The sequence below is a fragment of the Mirounga leonina genome, unplaced genomic scaffold (genome assembly GCF_011800145.1).
Source record: "Mirounga leonina isolate KUSES-001 unplaced genomic scaffold, KU_Mleo_1.0 Mir_129, whole genome shotgun sequence".
Lineage (NCBI taxonomy): Eukaryota > Metazoa > Chordata > Mammalia > Carnivora > Phocidae > Mirounga > Mirounga leonina.
Window position 1 is genome coordinate 60,318,455 of NW_023270323.1, and position 15,977 is coordinate 60,334,431.

Genomic DNA, 15,977 nt, shown 5'->3' on the forward strand with positions numbered 1-15,977 from the left:
TCAGAAGGCCTTTCCTGACCACCTCACCTAAATTAGTGCCCCCAAACCATTCCTCTCCATTGCATCATCTGGCTTCCCTTCCTTCGTGGTGCTTAACACTATCTGAAAGGATCTTGTTCATTATTTGCTTCTGTGTTCAGAGAGCGCTTGGCAAATGGTTGACTCTCAGTGAATATGCGCTGAATGAATGGACAAATGAATAAATGAATGAATGGGAGATCTTACTAACTTTTCTTGTAATAAGGATCCGGAACCCTATATCCAAAAGCAGCCCCTCCCCTCTCGGTTAACAAGGGCAGAGACCACGAGAAATAACAGTGTGGTTGGTAACAACAACCAGAGGGCAGTTCTATCTACACACATTGCTGGGCATGGTTCCAAAGCTAAAAAGGCACTAATTGCTTTTATATAAGGAGGAAAAACGCAGTCCCTCCGTGCCCTTCAGTCCTGATGGTCTGCATTATCGTATCTGTTACCGTGTTAATTGTTCCTGTCTCACACAGCCAGCCTGGGCTTTCTTCTGCATATGTCTGGGTTGGTGACAGGTTCCTATGCAGAGAAGAGAGGTACCGGGGAAGCGTGTGTGTTTGTGTCCGTGCATGCGTATCCGTGTGTGTACAAGTGTGTATAAGAGCAGTGACACTCTGGGAAGGGTTAACTCGCAGTCCAGCTGTCTGTGCTCAGGGCCCTTAGACTGGCCCAGGAATGGGAGGGGTGGGCTCGGAAGGTGGAGCAGGCTTGGCTTGCCTGAGCTGCCTTTTCCAAGACAGGAGAGCACATGCTTGCCCAGCTGGACCAAGCGGGGTGAACTCACGTCGCCTTTAGGAATGGCTGCAGAAGCCCACACCTGGAAATCCCTCCCTCCCTGCCCCTGCACGGCAGGTTGCGTCTGGGAGGCTCTCCAGTCATTAGAGGAATGAGCTGAGGGTGAGCAATTCACCAGCTCGCCAGCACTTGGAGAACAGCAGGTGAGGATGGATGTGGTCGACAGCCTTCTCGTGAATGGAAGCTACATCACCCCTCCCTGTGAGCTGGGAATTGAAAATGAGACGCTTTTCTGCTTGGATCGGCCCCATCCTTCCAAAGGTAGGTGTCAGACACTGTTATTTTAATTCAGAGAATGATCGAGGGGAGGGAGAAATGAGCAAAGACGAGGCTGATAGAGAAAATATAACAAAGTCCTCTTGAGACCAGGCTGGATAAAGTCATACGTTCACAAGTTTGGATAACAGATCAAAAAGCAGAACTGAGTCAAATACCCTGATTGTTCCCCTGCAGGAGAGTTGAGATGGGTGTATAGGACATGGGGGGCAGGGGGAACAAAAGCCAAGGGAGGAGGAGCTGAAGTGTCAGAAGAATGGGGTACAAGTGTCGAAGGTGGAACTTACCAGCATCACAGAAAAGGTGTTGTCACAATCGAGCTGTCACCTTTTCTTGGGGGAAATCCAGCATGAAAAAGTGATTAAAGTGAAATCATGCTTAGCAGCTGGGAAAAGAAAGCAATCACTAGTCACGGGAGAAGCTTTGTTCTTAAGAAAAAGTGATTTCCCTGCATGATTCTTTAACAAATTAACCTCCCAGAAGCAACGGAATCACTCCGTGCGCTCCTCAGTTTGCTTCTGCAAAATATTGTCGCTAGAGGAATAGTCGGGTTCAGTGATTGTAGACCCTTGCAAAAAAAAAAAAAATCTGCAGGAAATCACCGTTCATTTCGTGTGCTAAGGTTTTAACATTCTGTTCCCATAACCTCCGTCCCTCTGCCTCGTCCCCGTTACTCTTTGCAGAGTGGCAGCCGGCCGTGCAGATTCTCCTATACTCCGTGATTTTCCTGCTCAGTGTGCTGGGGAATACGCTGGTCATCACCGTGCTGATTCGGAATAAGAGGATGAGAACTGTCACCAACATCTTCCTGCTCTCGCTGGCGGTCAGCGACCTCATGCTCTGCCTCTTCTGCATGCCGTTCAACCTCATCCCCAACCTGCTCAAGGATTTCATCTTTGGGAGTGCTGTTTGCAAGACCACCACCTACTTCATGGGTGAGTTTGCTGCTGGCGACTATTTCTGGAGCTGGCCCCAGACCCCACTCGGCCCCAGACCCCACTCGGCCCCAGACCCCACTCGGCCCCAGACCCCACTCGGCCCCAGACCTTCCCAACCCCTGACAGCCTCAGCAGAGGCATCCTGCTGAGTGAAAAAAAAACCAAAACACCCACCAAAAAAAACAAACAGAAAAAAATGAAAACAAAAAACCATCTGGCTGCGTGGGGCTGTGTACAAGGACGCAGGTGCTGGCTTTAAGGTAGGTCAGTCCTCACGTGTCGCCAGAAGTCAGTCCCCTGTGTGTCATCTGTTTCAGAGGTCAGTTTCTCAGGGTGGAGTAAGTTGTTAAGCACCCGCAGAAGAGGTTGGTTTTGCTTGCTTCTGCTAGAAAGAAAGAAGGATTCAAGCGACTCTGTCCCTTCCTGGAAGCCAAGGGTCGTAGTCTGAGCTCTGCCCAAGCCGAGCCATGGCTTTTGGGGGTGGTGGGGATGGTGGAGGGGGGTTCTTTCTGTTGTTGCGCCTGCTCTCCTAGGGAACAGGGGCTATGTGAAAACCAGTTTCATCCCAGCTCTAGATTCCTGTCTCAGGATTCACTTCCCAGCCTGATCCCCAGGGACTGGGACGCTCTCGGGCAGAGAGAGAGAGAGAGCGAGCTCTCTGACACTAACTGAGGAGCTGATTTTGCTCCCAGAGCCTGTGGGTCATTAAGCTCCCCCTGACTGGCTGAGACATGCAGATCAATCTGCCAATCAAAATGATGATGATAAATACAAATCCCAAGAGCCGAGATTTTTGAGTACTTTTTATGCACCAGATGTTGTACAAAGTGCTTTTACTCCCACTATCTCATCTCCCAACCCACCCTGCGAAATAAAATACAGTTGTTCTTTCCCGTCTCACCGAGGAGCAAACAGAAGCACAGAGAGGTTGATCATGTGCCCGGGGACACACAGGTGGTAAGCCACAGAGCTGAGATTTGAACCTAGATCCGGAGCCACCACAGTGGTGGGTGAGGACGCCGCCCCAGTTTGCCAGCTGCTGGGGTTCCCCTGAAGCCGAACAAAGATGTTTCTCCGCCCTCTGTCTGCCAGATTGCCCTGTGCCTTACCCCTTCCGAGTACTAGCTGTGGGGAGGAGGAGTGGCGGGAAATGAGGGAGGGTTGTTTTTTGTTCTAACCTCAGCCTTGCGTTGGCCTGGGGCCGTCCTCAGTGACCTGAAAGCTTTCAAAGCCTTGATTTCTCCCCATTGAGGCAGCGGGATCCACCCCTAACAAAACGATGATGAATTACTGATCCGTGTCCCACGGACAAACAACCAAGAAAGTGTCCGTCCTTGTCCAAGAGCTCTGAAAATAAAAACGGACTTACAAATGAAAGGGATCATGATTAAACAATGAAGCAATAACAGTTAACTAGCATCTCCTCGCGCTTTCAGCTTTCATGGCCCACCCATATGTATCTTGTGATAATATTATTTAAGAATCTTAACTAGGGTCTGTGAAAGGAGATTTAAAACAAGTGCTTGTGTGATTGCACAACACTATAAATGTGCCGAAGGCCACAGAATTGCCCACTTGAAAATGGTTAATTTTTTGTGATGTTTCACCTAAAAAAAAAAATGTTTTTAAAAATAGCTAAAATGAAAAGCAAGAAAATTCTGAAGCTGTTTGCAATACCGTAATGGTTTGGTTGGATTTCTAAATCTGGGGATTTTGATTCTGCCCTTGATTCTGTGTTCTCCTCAATACTATTCCTAACAGTTAACATTCATTAAACTCCTTATATGCAGCAAAAAAAAAAAACGAAAAAAAAGGAAAGAAGGAAGAAAGGAAGGAAGGAAAGAAAGAAGGAAGGAAGGAAGGAAGGAAGAAAGAAAGAAAGAAAAAAAAGAAAGAAAGAAAGAATGCTTGCCTGATGGTGGGTTTATAATAACAATGAGCCCATTATACAGATTTGACTCTGAAGATGCTGGGGCTACACTCTGTAATCTCAATGTCATCAGTTCCTTGGGGTACAGTGCAGGAAAACACAGCCATCCTGTCTCAGAACATGCGTTTTTATTTAATGGTTTTGGGGTTGTAGATTCCTTCAAGTCTCTAAGGAATACTGTAAGTATATCACCCTAGAAAAGAGAACATTTTTATAAACAGTTTCAGAGAATTTATTTATACCCATAAAAGGCCCCAGGCTAAGAGCTTCTTCTCCCTAACTTAGGTTCATTCTAAGGCTGAAGAAATCATGCTAAAGACAATCAGAAAAACTGACAGAATCCATGGGTGAATAGGTAAAGGGAATTTTTAGGGGATAAGACGTGATAGTAAATATACACACACAAAATACAAAAGTTAAAGAAAATTAAGTTTTTTTTACTCTGCCTAAGCACATCATTGTGAGGTTTTGTGATGTCTTTCTCGCTGATGATGCATGCTCATTCTACAAAATACAGAAAAGCAAACAGAATAAGAAGGAAAGTTCTAGTCCTCCCACCAGAAGCAACCTTTGGTTACAGTATAGCGTGACCTCCCTTTATCCTTCCTTTACTATGTGTTTTTTCAACAGAATGCTTTTTCAAATTTATAATGTTTCATTCTTAAAAAGAGTCTGTACTAGAAATTCTCAGAAAGTTTTAATGCCTCCAGCTCAGACCCCAGTGACCTTTCAGGGTCACAGTCCTTAAGAATCTGGGTTATTAGGTCAACTTAACTTCAGGTTATGCTCAAAATGAGAGCTTCTCTCTAGGCGACTCAAAAACCTCTTCTGTGGGAGAGGAACATATCTCATCCCCTTGGTTATTAATTAATGAGCAACTTCAGCCTGAGAAGGAGTTCAGTTGTAATCAAAGTTCAATAAACGTATCTAAATGTTGGCAATCATACGTATTCATAAATACATTTCTTTAACTGCCTTAAATCCTTTTTGAAGCAAAGCTGGGAATCAATCATTTAAAAAAAAATACAGGTACATGATCTTTCTTTCCCCTCTGAGTGTTGTCCCTCGATATCGAACCTGTGCAGAGCAGATATGCTTAAGCTAATGTGCAAATAAACTTGGGATTTCAGAGCTGTCATAACCAGCTTCTTTATTCCTTTCCCAGGCACGTCTGTGAGTGTATCCACCTTTAATCTGGTAGCCATATCTCTGGAAAGATACGGTGCAATTTGCAAACCCTTACAGTCCCGGGTCTGGCAGACCAAATCCCATGCTTTGAAGGTGATTGCCATGACCTGGTGCCTCTCCTTCACTATTATGACTCCGTACCCAATTTATAGCAGCCTGGTGCCTTTTACCAAAAATAACAACCAGACGGCGAATATGTGCCGCTTTCTACTGCCAAACGATGTCATGCAGCAGTCCTGGTAAGGTGGTGTGGTGTTTATTTGCGAAATGCGACTTGTCACGGTGTGCAGTTTTTATAAAAACGGGAATGTATTGTCCAGAGCGGCTGGGGGAGGTCCGTGTCCAGGAGACTTTGAGGAGGATTATTCTAACTTCTTTTTAGGATAATAGTGATAGCAGACACTTACGTGTTCTGTTTTATGCCATACACATATGACTTCAATTAATCCTCTTAAAACCCGATAGGGTAGGTACTGTTATCATCCCCATTTTGCAGATGATGAAACTGAGACACGGAGAAGTTAAGTGAGTTGCTCAAGGTCACAAAACTAGAAGAGAGAGAGCCTCTCTGCTTACCCGCTATGCAGAATGCCTCTGGATGGTCTAGCGGGGGGTTGGCTACAGCATCTGGAGGGCTATGATTTTTCTAAGATCTGAAGATAAAGCAGAGAATGAGTCCCAAATCCCATGTGGTTGGGTTTTTTTTTTTGTTTTTTTTAGAGCTGCAGCTATGGTATTGGCACACAGAACACTTCACTAGACATAGACAGGCGAGATTCTAAGACTTTCTTTGCTTACTAGCCGACTGCCGTTGGACAAGTGCAAGGAACCTCTCTGAGGTTCAGGTTCTTTATCTATGCAACGATATAATAATAGAGATTTTTTTTAATCTACCTCATTGGTGGCTGTAAGATTCAAAGGAGAGCCTGTGTATGAAAATGTCATTAAATATTCTAAAAAATACAAACGCAGGGTATTACGTTTACTAATTCCAGGCATATTTTAGAATCAGGGAACTAGATATTCAAAAATGGCTCAAAACTGAGATAATCTCTGCTTTCTTTGCCTTCCTTTTTTTTTTATTTCAACCAAGTAACACACACACACAGAGTTATGTTGCAAATGAGAGAAACATTTCCAAGACTTGAAAAGGAATCTTATCAAAACATGTCCAATTGAAATGAGAAATGGCCAGCCACTGTGAGCCTCTGACAATTTTACGGCCTAATCCTGTAACCTTACACATGCCAGACTGCAAAAATGATTTAGGGGCCAGACTCATAAAGGAGGCTGTGGGGCTTCAGGAATCAAACATGTTTAGAGAAAGCATAGCTCTGCCCCACCAGGCACTAGAAGGAGCCCACCACTGTGCCAATGGGGCGGAAATAGCCAGAACACCCTATTGTGCAAAACCACGGAGGTCATCCATCATTCCTACCTATGGGCTTGACGGTTCTGTTGTTGTAAAGTCAACAAATAGTATATTGTGATGCTTAAAAGCACAGATTCTAGAATTGCGTATTCCTTGGGTTCAAATACCCCCTTTGCCACTAGGTGTGTGACTTTGAACGAATGATTTAATCTCTATAAATCTCAGTTTCCTCATGTATAAAGTAGGTATTATGGTAACAGTACCTACCTCAAAGGTTACTATGGGAGTTAAATCTAGTGTTGCATATATATATGAAATATTATTATCTGTACAATGCTTAGCCTAGTGTGTCATGCAGTAAGTCCTAGATGAATGTAAGCTCTTATCAGTATTTGTTGATGTTTTTGTTAACAGCTTTATTGAGATTATTCACATGCCTTTGCTGTTGTTAAGTTCTCATTGGTTCTACATGAAGGCTTGTTTCAGGCACAGAACACACCAGCCTTTTCCAACTTAACTAGTCCTTCATAATAGACTTTATCTGAAAAAAAGAAGAGAAATAAGCAACTTTGAATGACCGAACCTCCAGACATAGTATTTCCAAGGCTATTAAATACTAGTAATTAATGTGTTTGCCCAGACCAGTTGAAATGGAGATGAATCCTATTTATTCCATCCCGTCTGAGTTTGAAATACTGGAGTTTATGGTTATTGAATTTCTTTTTATTTTATTAGGCACACGTTCCTGTTACTCATCCTCTTTCTTATTCCCGGAATCGTGATGATGGTGGCGTACGGATTGATCTCTTTGGAACTTTACCAAGGAATAAAGTTTGATGCTATCCAGAAGAAGTCTGCTAGGGGTAACTACCTCTTTGCTGTATGGTTTATGCCAAAATATCGCAAAAGCTTGGTTCCTATAACATAAATAGTTATACCCAGAGTGTGTGTTGGAGATTTTTGGAAGTATCCTTGGGAGAGACTCTGTGCCGTAAGGCACAGTCAAGAGACCTAGTGTCCCTATTCCCTCATCTGTAAAATGGAGAAATTGTCCCTCTCAAAACGGACCTAACACGCATATACCCAGTTATCAACTGAGGGCCCGTGTGTCCCTCGTTGTCTGCAGTGTTGCATTCCAACGGACCCCTCCTTCCACAACTGAAGGGAATTGTAACTCCAACCCCCCACCTCTGGTCTCCCTTTCCTTATCACCCTACAGTTGCCTAAAACCTAACTTCTTCCCACTCATTGTAATCCACTAGCCACTACAATTTACCCCAACACCTTTGTTGATATAACTTTTTGCCCTTCTCATTCCACCCCTTCATTCAGCTCTTTTACCAGAACTTGTATGTCTCCAGGACTTCTTTGGTTTTGGTTGATTTTTGCTCATTATCCAGGTTTCCCAGTAAAAGCATTCTGGAAGCTCACCAAGCAAGCAGGGACCTTTCCCCTGAGGATCTGAGAAAACAAAGAGTGTGAATATTCACTCTTTAGTAATTCTTATCCTTATAATTGATGTCTATAAAGTATTCTTTTATTATATACTGTGTATATGATAGATTATATATTATTGTTGTTGTTTTTAAGATTTTACTCATCTACTTGAGAGAGACAAGAGAGAGTGAGGGGAGGGGCACAGGGAGAGAGAGAGAATCACAAGCAGACTCTGGGCTCAGTGCAGAGCCCAGTGCGGGGCTTGATCTCAAGACCTGGAGATCAAGACCTGAGCGGAAACCAAGAGTTGGAGGCTCAACCAACTGAGCCACCCAGGCTCCCCACATTATTTTATTAGTTTTAAGTAGCTTTCCATTTGAAGGAAAGGACTACTGTAGATCAGTACTTAACCCATACCAGCACAGGCCCAAGGATGCCTGCCCCCTGCTTCAGTTCCAGTTTGGTTTGACCCCCTCGATGGAGGGGGCATCTGCCCCGCGTACCCATCCCCAACAATAAGCCATGTCACTTGCCCATCCAGACAGGAAACCGAGCACCGGCAGCAGCAGCAGGTATGAGGACAGCGATGGGTGTTACCTGCAGAAGGCCAAGCCCCGCAGGAAGCTGGAGCTTCAGCAGCTGTCCACCCCCAGCAGCGGCGGGGTCAACCGCATCAGGAGTAGCAGCTCCACGGCCAACCTCATGGCCAAGAAGCGGGTGATCCGCATGCTCATGGTCATCGTGGTCCTCTTCTTCCTGTGCTGGATGCCCATCTTCAGCGCCAACGCCTGGCGGGCCTATGACACAGCGTCGGCCGAGCGCCGCCTCTCGGGGACCCCCATTTCCTTCATCCTCCTGCTGTCCTACACCTCCTCCTGTGTCAACCCCATCATCTACTGCTTCATGAACAAACGGTTCCGCCTTGGCTTCATGGCCACCTTCCCCTGCTGCCCCAACCCCGGTCCCCCAGGAGCCAGAGGAGAGGTGGGAGAGGAGGAGGAAGGCAGGACCACGGGGGCCTCTCTGTCCAGGTATTCCTACAGCCACTGAGCGCCTCGGCGCCGCCCCCCTGAGCTGTGCGGCCTCCAGGGCTGCAGGAAGGAGGGGCGGAGGGCGGAGACCAGAAGGAAGATTCCATTGCCCATGGGAGCTGTTCATTGTCCGCTTTTCATCCTTCATCCATGTTCCAGGGGACACTCCAGCAGAGTGGGGCTGTGACTTGGTTTCTGGGCAAGTCCAGGCAGGAAGGGTTCAGCAACATTCACCATCAGAAACACCTCAACAGGCCAGTCACAGGAGTCCAGCGGGGCTCATTCTACAAATGCGATGCCAAACACGTGGTCCAAATGGAGACGTGAACCCTACTTAAGCTTTATTAGTTTCTAGAACATCCAAGGTGGGCTCTTATTCCCCCTAGTGACACAGTTCTGAGCTCTGCTTCATCTGCTGATGCAGAAGTGTGGAGGCTGCTTTGCCTCTGGAGAGAGTCTATCATGTACATAGTGTTGCCACCCCTCTCTCTCATCATGACCACAAAAAGGGAACACGAAGCAAACCCTCTTCTGGCCATTTTTCTGAAGTAAGACAACAGCCTGACTTTTTCTTTTTGAGGTTGGCCGGGGCCATTCAGAGACATAATTTTATGGTGTCATCAAAAGAGCTTAAGGAATGTTGTCTAAAGAGATTGAATCGGGAATTTATGTTTCTAAAAAGAAAAGAGATTTGCGGCAAATAGCTGAGTGGAATGCCATCTTCCCATCATGAACATTAAGAGCCAGAAGGCACACAGAAAATTTTTTTCTACTTTAATGACATATATCGCTTAACTCCTCCTTTATATGGCAATATGGAACCCCATGGCTTCTTTGCCTCAATTTCTCATACTCATCTGGCACTGCCTCTTTCCCAGAAGGACTCCAGGTAGAAAGGAGAGTTGTAACCTATGTGTACCTGTCCAGGGGTGGAAACAGAAACATGTATAGCCAGTCCCAGAAGAAAAACTGGCATTCTCGGACCCCATTCGCAAATAGTTTTGAAGGTCAAAGCTGTCTGTCCCATTAAATATAACCTATGTATTTGTCAGTAATATATATGTACAAACCAAACATATAAGTATGTTCTTTACATATAAGTGTATTCTTCAGTGTGTTTAAAAAAGAAAAAAAATAGTGAATGGATGTTGGAATTCAGTAATTGTTATCATTTTACATTCCTTCACAACAGCTAGAGTTCCATGTGAACTTTTCCTTGCAAAACTAGGGTTAAATCTCTCTCCTCCAATTTAGAAATCTCAATTAAAAGAAGACATGAGCTATAAATTTAGATAGTAGGAAGTACATTTCTAGAATAGAATGTATCAATCCACTCTGCCAGCACTTTTCTTTCTTTCTTTCTTTTTTTTTTTTTTTTCGAGGTAACATTGTCTTGACTATTTAAATAAGTTAACACAGGCATTTTGGACAGAAACAAGTGTACATGCTAGTGTAGGAATAAAAAAGGAAAGAAGGAGGGAAGGAAGGAGGGAGGGAAGGAGGGAAGGAAGGAAGGAGGGAGGGAAGGAAGGAGGGAAGGAGGGAGGGAGGGAAGAAAGCCGGGAAGGAAGGAAGGAGGGAAGGAAGGAAGGAAGGAAGGAAGAAGGGAGGGAGGAAGTTCATAGTGTCCATGCCTCCAAGTATCTGACAAGTGAGTTTTTCTTTTCCTGGCTTTCATGGGACCGTGACCATCCATTGTTCCAGGCCTGACATTCTTCAGGATGCACAAAGGTCGGTGATTTCAATCATGGAAAAAAAATCCATGTGAAAAGGAGAAAGGGAAGACAGTGGCAAGAAGGGGTCATGAATAGGGGAAGGGATATTGTGTAACTTAAGATGTGCCACCATTTAATTTTTTGGGTGGGATGGCTGTGTGCTAACAGATGAAACATTATTGAGAACATGACCATTTATTATAGGGGACTTTTCAAGCCAGATGTTAGTTTTTCTATTTCTCGGGCTGCCGTGTCATGTTAGTATTTATAACCAGTCATCTCAAATATTTCAAGATAAAAAAATTCGATGGACTAAAGCATGTACTGCTAAATGATAAAAGGAATAAGACGTGAAATTGTCTCCATTATTTAAGTAAATTCTACAAAATCTACAATTTTCCTTCCAGAAGAAAAAGCCTTCCCCTTTGACAGTGTTAGCCTATAAATAAAGATAAATTAGGCCCTCCCCCCATTATTGGGAACGTCTGGAAGTTCCAAAGGTGCGTTAACAGCTGCATAGGGCTGCCAGATTTAGCAAATAAAAATACAGGATGTCCAGTTAAATTCTAATTTCAAATAAGCAACAAATAATTTTTTTTAGCATGAGAATGCCCCATGCACTAACGTACATCCTGTATTTTATCTGGCAATCCTACTTTAAAATAATTTAAAAAGTACATAAAAATATAAATAAGATTTCCCAGATACAGGACAGTAATATGCCTCTGTTCACTAAAATTCATTGGATGGTCTTTCATATAATGGAAGCTTTTTTAAAAAAGAAGACAAATGCTATTAACTTTCAGAATCTGTGTCTCACCTTTGGAAACAGTATCATCAACAGGCTGATTTTACTTAAGAAACATTTTTATTAACATAAAGCTATTCAAGTAGTTTGTGGAATCAACTGCCTTTATTTCCTGCTGCAGTGGATTACTAATTTGAATTGGAACTAGAGGGGCCCATACAGTTAAGAAAACAGATTCACGCAGTTCCTAGTATTTTCTAGTGTTTTCAGGTAGCTTCCACACATCACCAGTGCAGTGAATTACAACTTGTGTCTTTGATCTTTCCTTAACCCATATGTCCCAATGGCTTCTGGTGCCCCAGTTATTGTGGTAATTTCTCATGATAAACTTGTAGTGGTGAATGAGCAATGCATGTATCTATATGTTGGTCACACATGTTTGCGTATGCTTAGCATGTATCTCCTCCATTCGGTTAAACTGTAATCGTGACGCACATGACAATAGCTGTCGAACCTCCAACCTCCACTGTAATTCCTTCCAGTGTTTTGCCCAGCACTCTGCACGCTGGGATTGCTCAATAAATATTGTGACTGACTTCTGCTCTGCCCCCTATGCTTTGGGAGCGCTCTTTCCGTCCACAGGAGCAGTTCTCAGCAAGGGGGCATATTCTTGGGGGAGTAGCCAGAATTTCTGGAAGGGTTTTCCCAACACCCAAGAGCTGGCTATGTGAGTATGTGCTGTCATCTCTCCCTTCCCTTTGCTCTCTTCCTGGGTGTGTGTGCGCGCGCATGCATGTGTGTGTCTGTGTGTGTGTGTGCGTGGATGTGCATGCATGCGTGTGGGGGGGTGTGTGTACGTGCGCAACTGGAGATGTTACTAATGGAGGATGTTGTATCTGTGAACAGTGCTAGACACAGATTTTTTAAAAGGACCAGGCAAAGGACATCTAAAGTGGTCAAAAGTCATAGAAGCAGAAAGTAGAAGGGCGGTTACCAAGGGCTGGGGGAGCAAGCGAGGAGGGGGAGTTCGTGTTTAGCAAGTATAGAGTTTTCGTGTTGCAAGATGAAAAGCTTGGAGATCTGTTGCGCAACAGTGTGAAAATACTTAACAGTACTGAACTGTACACCTAAAAATGGTGAAGGTGGTAAATTTAACATTGTATGTTTTTTAGCAAGATAGAAAAGTGGGGGAGGGGTTGGTCTATCATATCCTTCGATTTTGCTCTTCTCTGCCCTCATTCTCGTTAAGGAGAATAGCAAAGAACCATCACAACAATCCTACTCCATGCTAAAGTACCCAACTGACTCTTTAGGGCTGTAGATATTATCGAAGCCCATTTGGTGCCCTTAGCTTTTCTCTCCCATCCATTGTTCTCCTGTATGACCCCTCTGACAGCATTTCTGCTCCAACCAAGGTGCTCCATCCCTCTGCTTCCTTGATTTGGATGTGTCTGCCCCCGTGGCGTCCTAGCCACCCTCAAATGGAATATCGATTCCAAATTTCCTAGACCCCTCCTGTAGTGAAGGCCAGCTGCGCCCCCACGGCTTCTCTTAAAGCCCAGCCTTTGAGGAATCCTAGCTCCTCCTTCTTGCCCAGGAAGAGAGGTCAGACAAGCATGAATTATCCAGCACCCATAGCACATACAGGTGCTCATAAGTGTTCGGGGGGATGAACGAATGAGTGAACGAATGAATACATTTGAATGGAGTTGTTCCTCAGTGCGAGTTCTCTCCTGGCCACTTGGGGGCAGGGCGAGCATCTTGCACTGAGTATGCAGCGGAGCTTGACAAAGGACAATGCTGATGGGCAGCCACACTGTGTTTCTCGTCCTCCACGATGTACATGAAATCCAGCTGATCCTGCGTTCAAGTTCACTGACATAAACACCTGCTCTGTGGGCAAAGCAGATGTACTCTGGACCACAAATCCAGAAGCCTGTGTTCCAGTCGCAGCCCTCTCGCTTGCTCGCTGTGTGGCCCCAGGCAAGTCACACCCCGTCTCTGGGTATCAGTTCCTTCTTGTGCGAAATGAGAGGTTGTCGGTCCCTCTCTGGTACTCTGTGACTCGGTGGCTCAGAATTTGCTGTGTCCTCTTCTTAGCCCACACCTGCTCTTTAATTTCATTGGCTTCCCGTTGACTTTGCAGTTGGAGGAAGCTCCTCGACACCCAAGCACATAACCACCTCTGAGGAAGCCTTGACCTCTGGAACACCTCCGTGAGAAGCCTGCCAGGGCAAGAAAGCACAGGGCCCAGAGAGGACTCTGCCAGCCCTCAGCCCCTTCTAGGCCCCAGCTGCTCAGAGCCACCTGTGGGAAGCTAGTCCCTGCAACACCAGCCCCTGTTGCCATTGAAATGCAGGCACAGAAAGCCACTCCCGAGATAAATTTAGCCTAGGCAAGAGGGGACCAACACTGATTAAAGCCTGTTTTATGCACTGTGGCAAGTCACTGCAGGGGACAGCAGGCGACAATAAACACTCCTCGAAGGGAGGAACGGATGTTTGCTACGCATTTAATTCTCAAAGCAAGGTGTGGGAGGCATCATGGTCCACATCTCACCGGTGAAGAAACTGAGGCTGCGAGGGGGTGGTAATGCGTCCGAGGTCCCGCAGCTGGTAAATGACAGACAGGATGGGGGCCCATTCTAATGTTGCCTGGCTGCTGTGGAGACGAGGTGACAGCTAGTGGTTCAAGAAGACAGGCCGGCTGTTCTGTTTCCAGTGATGCTTTCCAGTTCCGAGTCCTTGTGCTATGACGTCCCCAAGGCAGAGAGGTCCCATCTGTGTCCCCCTCCCCTCCCTCCCTCCGCTGACGGTGGTCCTCTCTCTGAGCTCCCTGAATGTGGAGGATTTGAAAGCTGGCTTTGCGCACAGTGACCTGGATGTTGTTAGCCCTGCTTTTATTTTTAGAAGAAAGATAACACACGTTTGCCACCTCACAGGGAAGCCGAGAGATAATGTCAGTAAACAAGCTTTCACCCCTTCGTGGATCATCGACATTATTAAGGCAGATCTATTCTCTCAGAATCATCGGAGAGGAGACAAACACCGGGCCAACTTACCCAGCAGTAAAAGGTGGTATCAGAAAGCAGTGGGGAACGTGGACTTTGATGTCAGGAAGTTGACATTCCTAGGCTGAATTCCTAACCCAGACCCAGCAGCACTCACCGGCTGTAGGACTGCAGACCATTACGCAGGGGACCAAGCATGCAGTCCTCGTCCATAGAGCTCACCTCAGGGGTGTGAAGGAAATTAATGATACTGAATTTAAAATAATATCAAAGGATCTTAAAGGAAAGTTTTTGGATTCAGATTGTGGCTGTGGACAGAAGTGGCAAGTCCTCCAACATTCCAAAAGGGGGACTCGCTGCAGTCCCCGGATTTACGGAGAGACAGTGAGACATGCTCTAGAATACATGTTTCTTCACCTTTCTCCTGCTTGTATGAACACAAAAGAGAAAGAGAGGATTTCTTTGAAGAGTGCTGTAAATTGAGTGAGTGGGGAATTCTGTGCCATTGTCTACTCCTCTGACCATAGACCCAAGCAAGAGAGACTTCCAGAAACATTTGGAGAGGGTGGAATTTTTGCCAGAACGGAAAACTGACATCTCGTCCTTGTTTTCATGGGACCTCGGTTTGGGGAAAAGTTCCAAGGGAACTTGTGTCTCCTGGATTCAGGATTTGTTTCTTTTATCTCATGCTGTAAAGGGTTCAAGAAGAGCCTGGCTGGAACCAGCTTCCCAAGGATGGAGAGTGTCTTAGTTGGTTTGAGCTGCTGTAGCAATAATCCCCTAAACTGGGGGGCTTAAGCAACAGAGATGTATTCCTCACAGTTCTGAAAGCCGGGAACCCCAAGATCAAGGTGCTGGCTGATTTGGTTCATCATGAGACCCTCTTCGTGGTTCACAGAAGGACGCCCTCTTGCTTCAAATGAAGAAGAGAGACTCCCTCTGTCTCTTCTTTTTTTTTTTTTTTTTTAAAGCTTTTATTTATTTATTTGAGAGAGAGAGTGAGAGAGAGAAAGACCACAAGAGGGGGGAGCGGGAGAGGGAGAAGCAGACTCCCCGCTGAGCAGGGAGCCCGATGCGGGACTCGATCCAGGGACTCCAGGACCACGACCTGAGCCGAAGGCAGTCACTTAACCAACTGAGCCACCCAGGCGCCCTCCCTCTGTCTCTTCTTACAGGGGCATGAATCCCATTCGTGAGGGCTCCACCCTCACACCCCAGTTACCTACCAAAGGCTCCTCCTCCTAATAACCTCATGCTGGGGATTGAGGTTCAACAGGTGAATTTCAAGGGGACACAAATATTCAGTCCACAGCAGAGAGGAAAGAGGGTCTGGTTCCATGGACACAGCAGACATCAAAGAGAATAGCCAGGCTTGCTCATTCTGGGACAGCAACGGTCACGGGAGCTATGCCAGCAGGACAGGAGCTGACTGGAGAATGCGTCGCCTACCTCAGAAAATCAGGCGGTATTGGCGGCCCCCCCACAGTATGTGGTTGGGGGGTCGGGG

General features: G+C 45.7%; 1 protein-coding gene across 1 annotated transcript; it reads left to right on the plus strand.

The window, feature by feature from the left end:
• The first annotated feature begins 705 nt into the window (after nt 1–705).
• Nucleotides 706–9,174, plus strand: CCKAR (cholecystokinin A receptor). The gene is made up of 5 exons (XM_035004426.1): nt 706–1,086; nt 1,785–2,036; nt 5,135–5,396; nt 7,265–7,392; nt 8,508–9,174. Exons 1-5 carry the CDS (start codon nt 975–977, stop codon nt 9,014–9,016), a joined length of 1,263 nt encoding a protein of 420 aa, XP_034860317.1. The 5' UTR covers nt 706–974; the 3' UTR covers nt 9,017–9,174.
• Nucleotides 9,175–15,977: the final 6,803 nt, after the last annotated feature.

Coding starts and splice junctions, on each gene's coding strand:
- CCKAR (XM_035004426.1), top strand. CDS start 975: ATGGATGTGGTCGACAGCCTTCTCGTGAATGGAAGCTACATCACCCCT. Junction 5,397..7,264: donor GATGTCATGCAGCAGTCCTG/GTAAGGTGGTGT, acceptor TTATTTTATTAG/GCACACGTTCCTGTTACTCA. Junction 7,393..8,507: donor CCAGAAGAAGTCTGCTAGGG/GTAACTACCTCT, acceptor TTGCCCATCCAG/ACAGGAAACCGAGCACCGGC.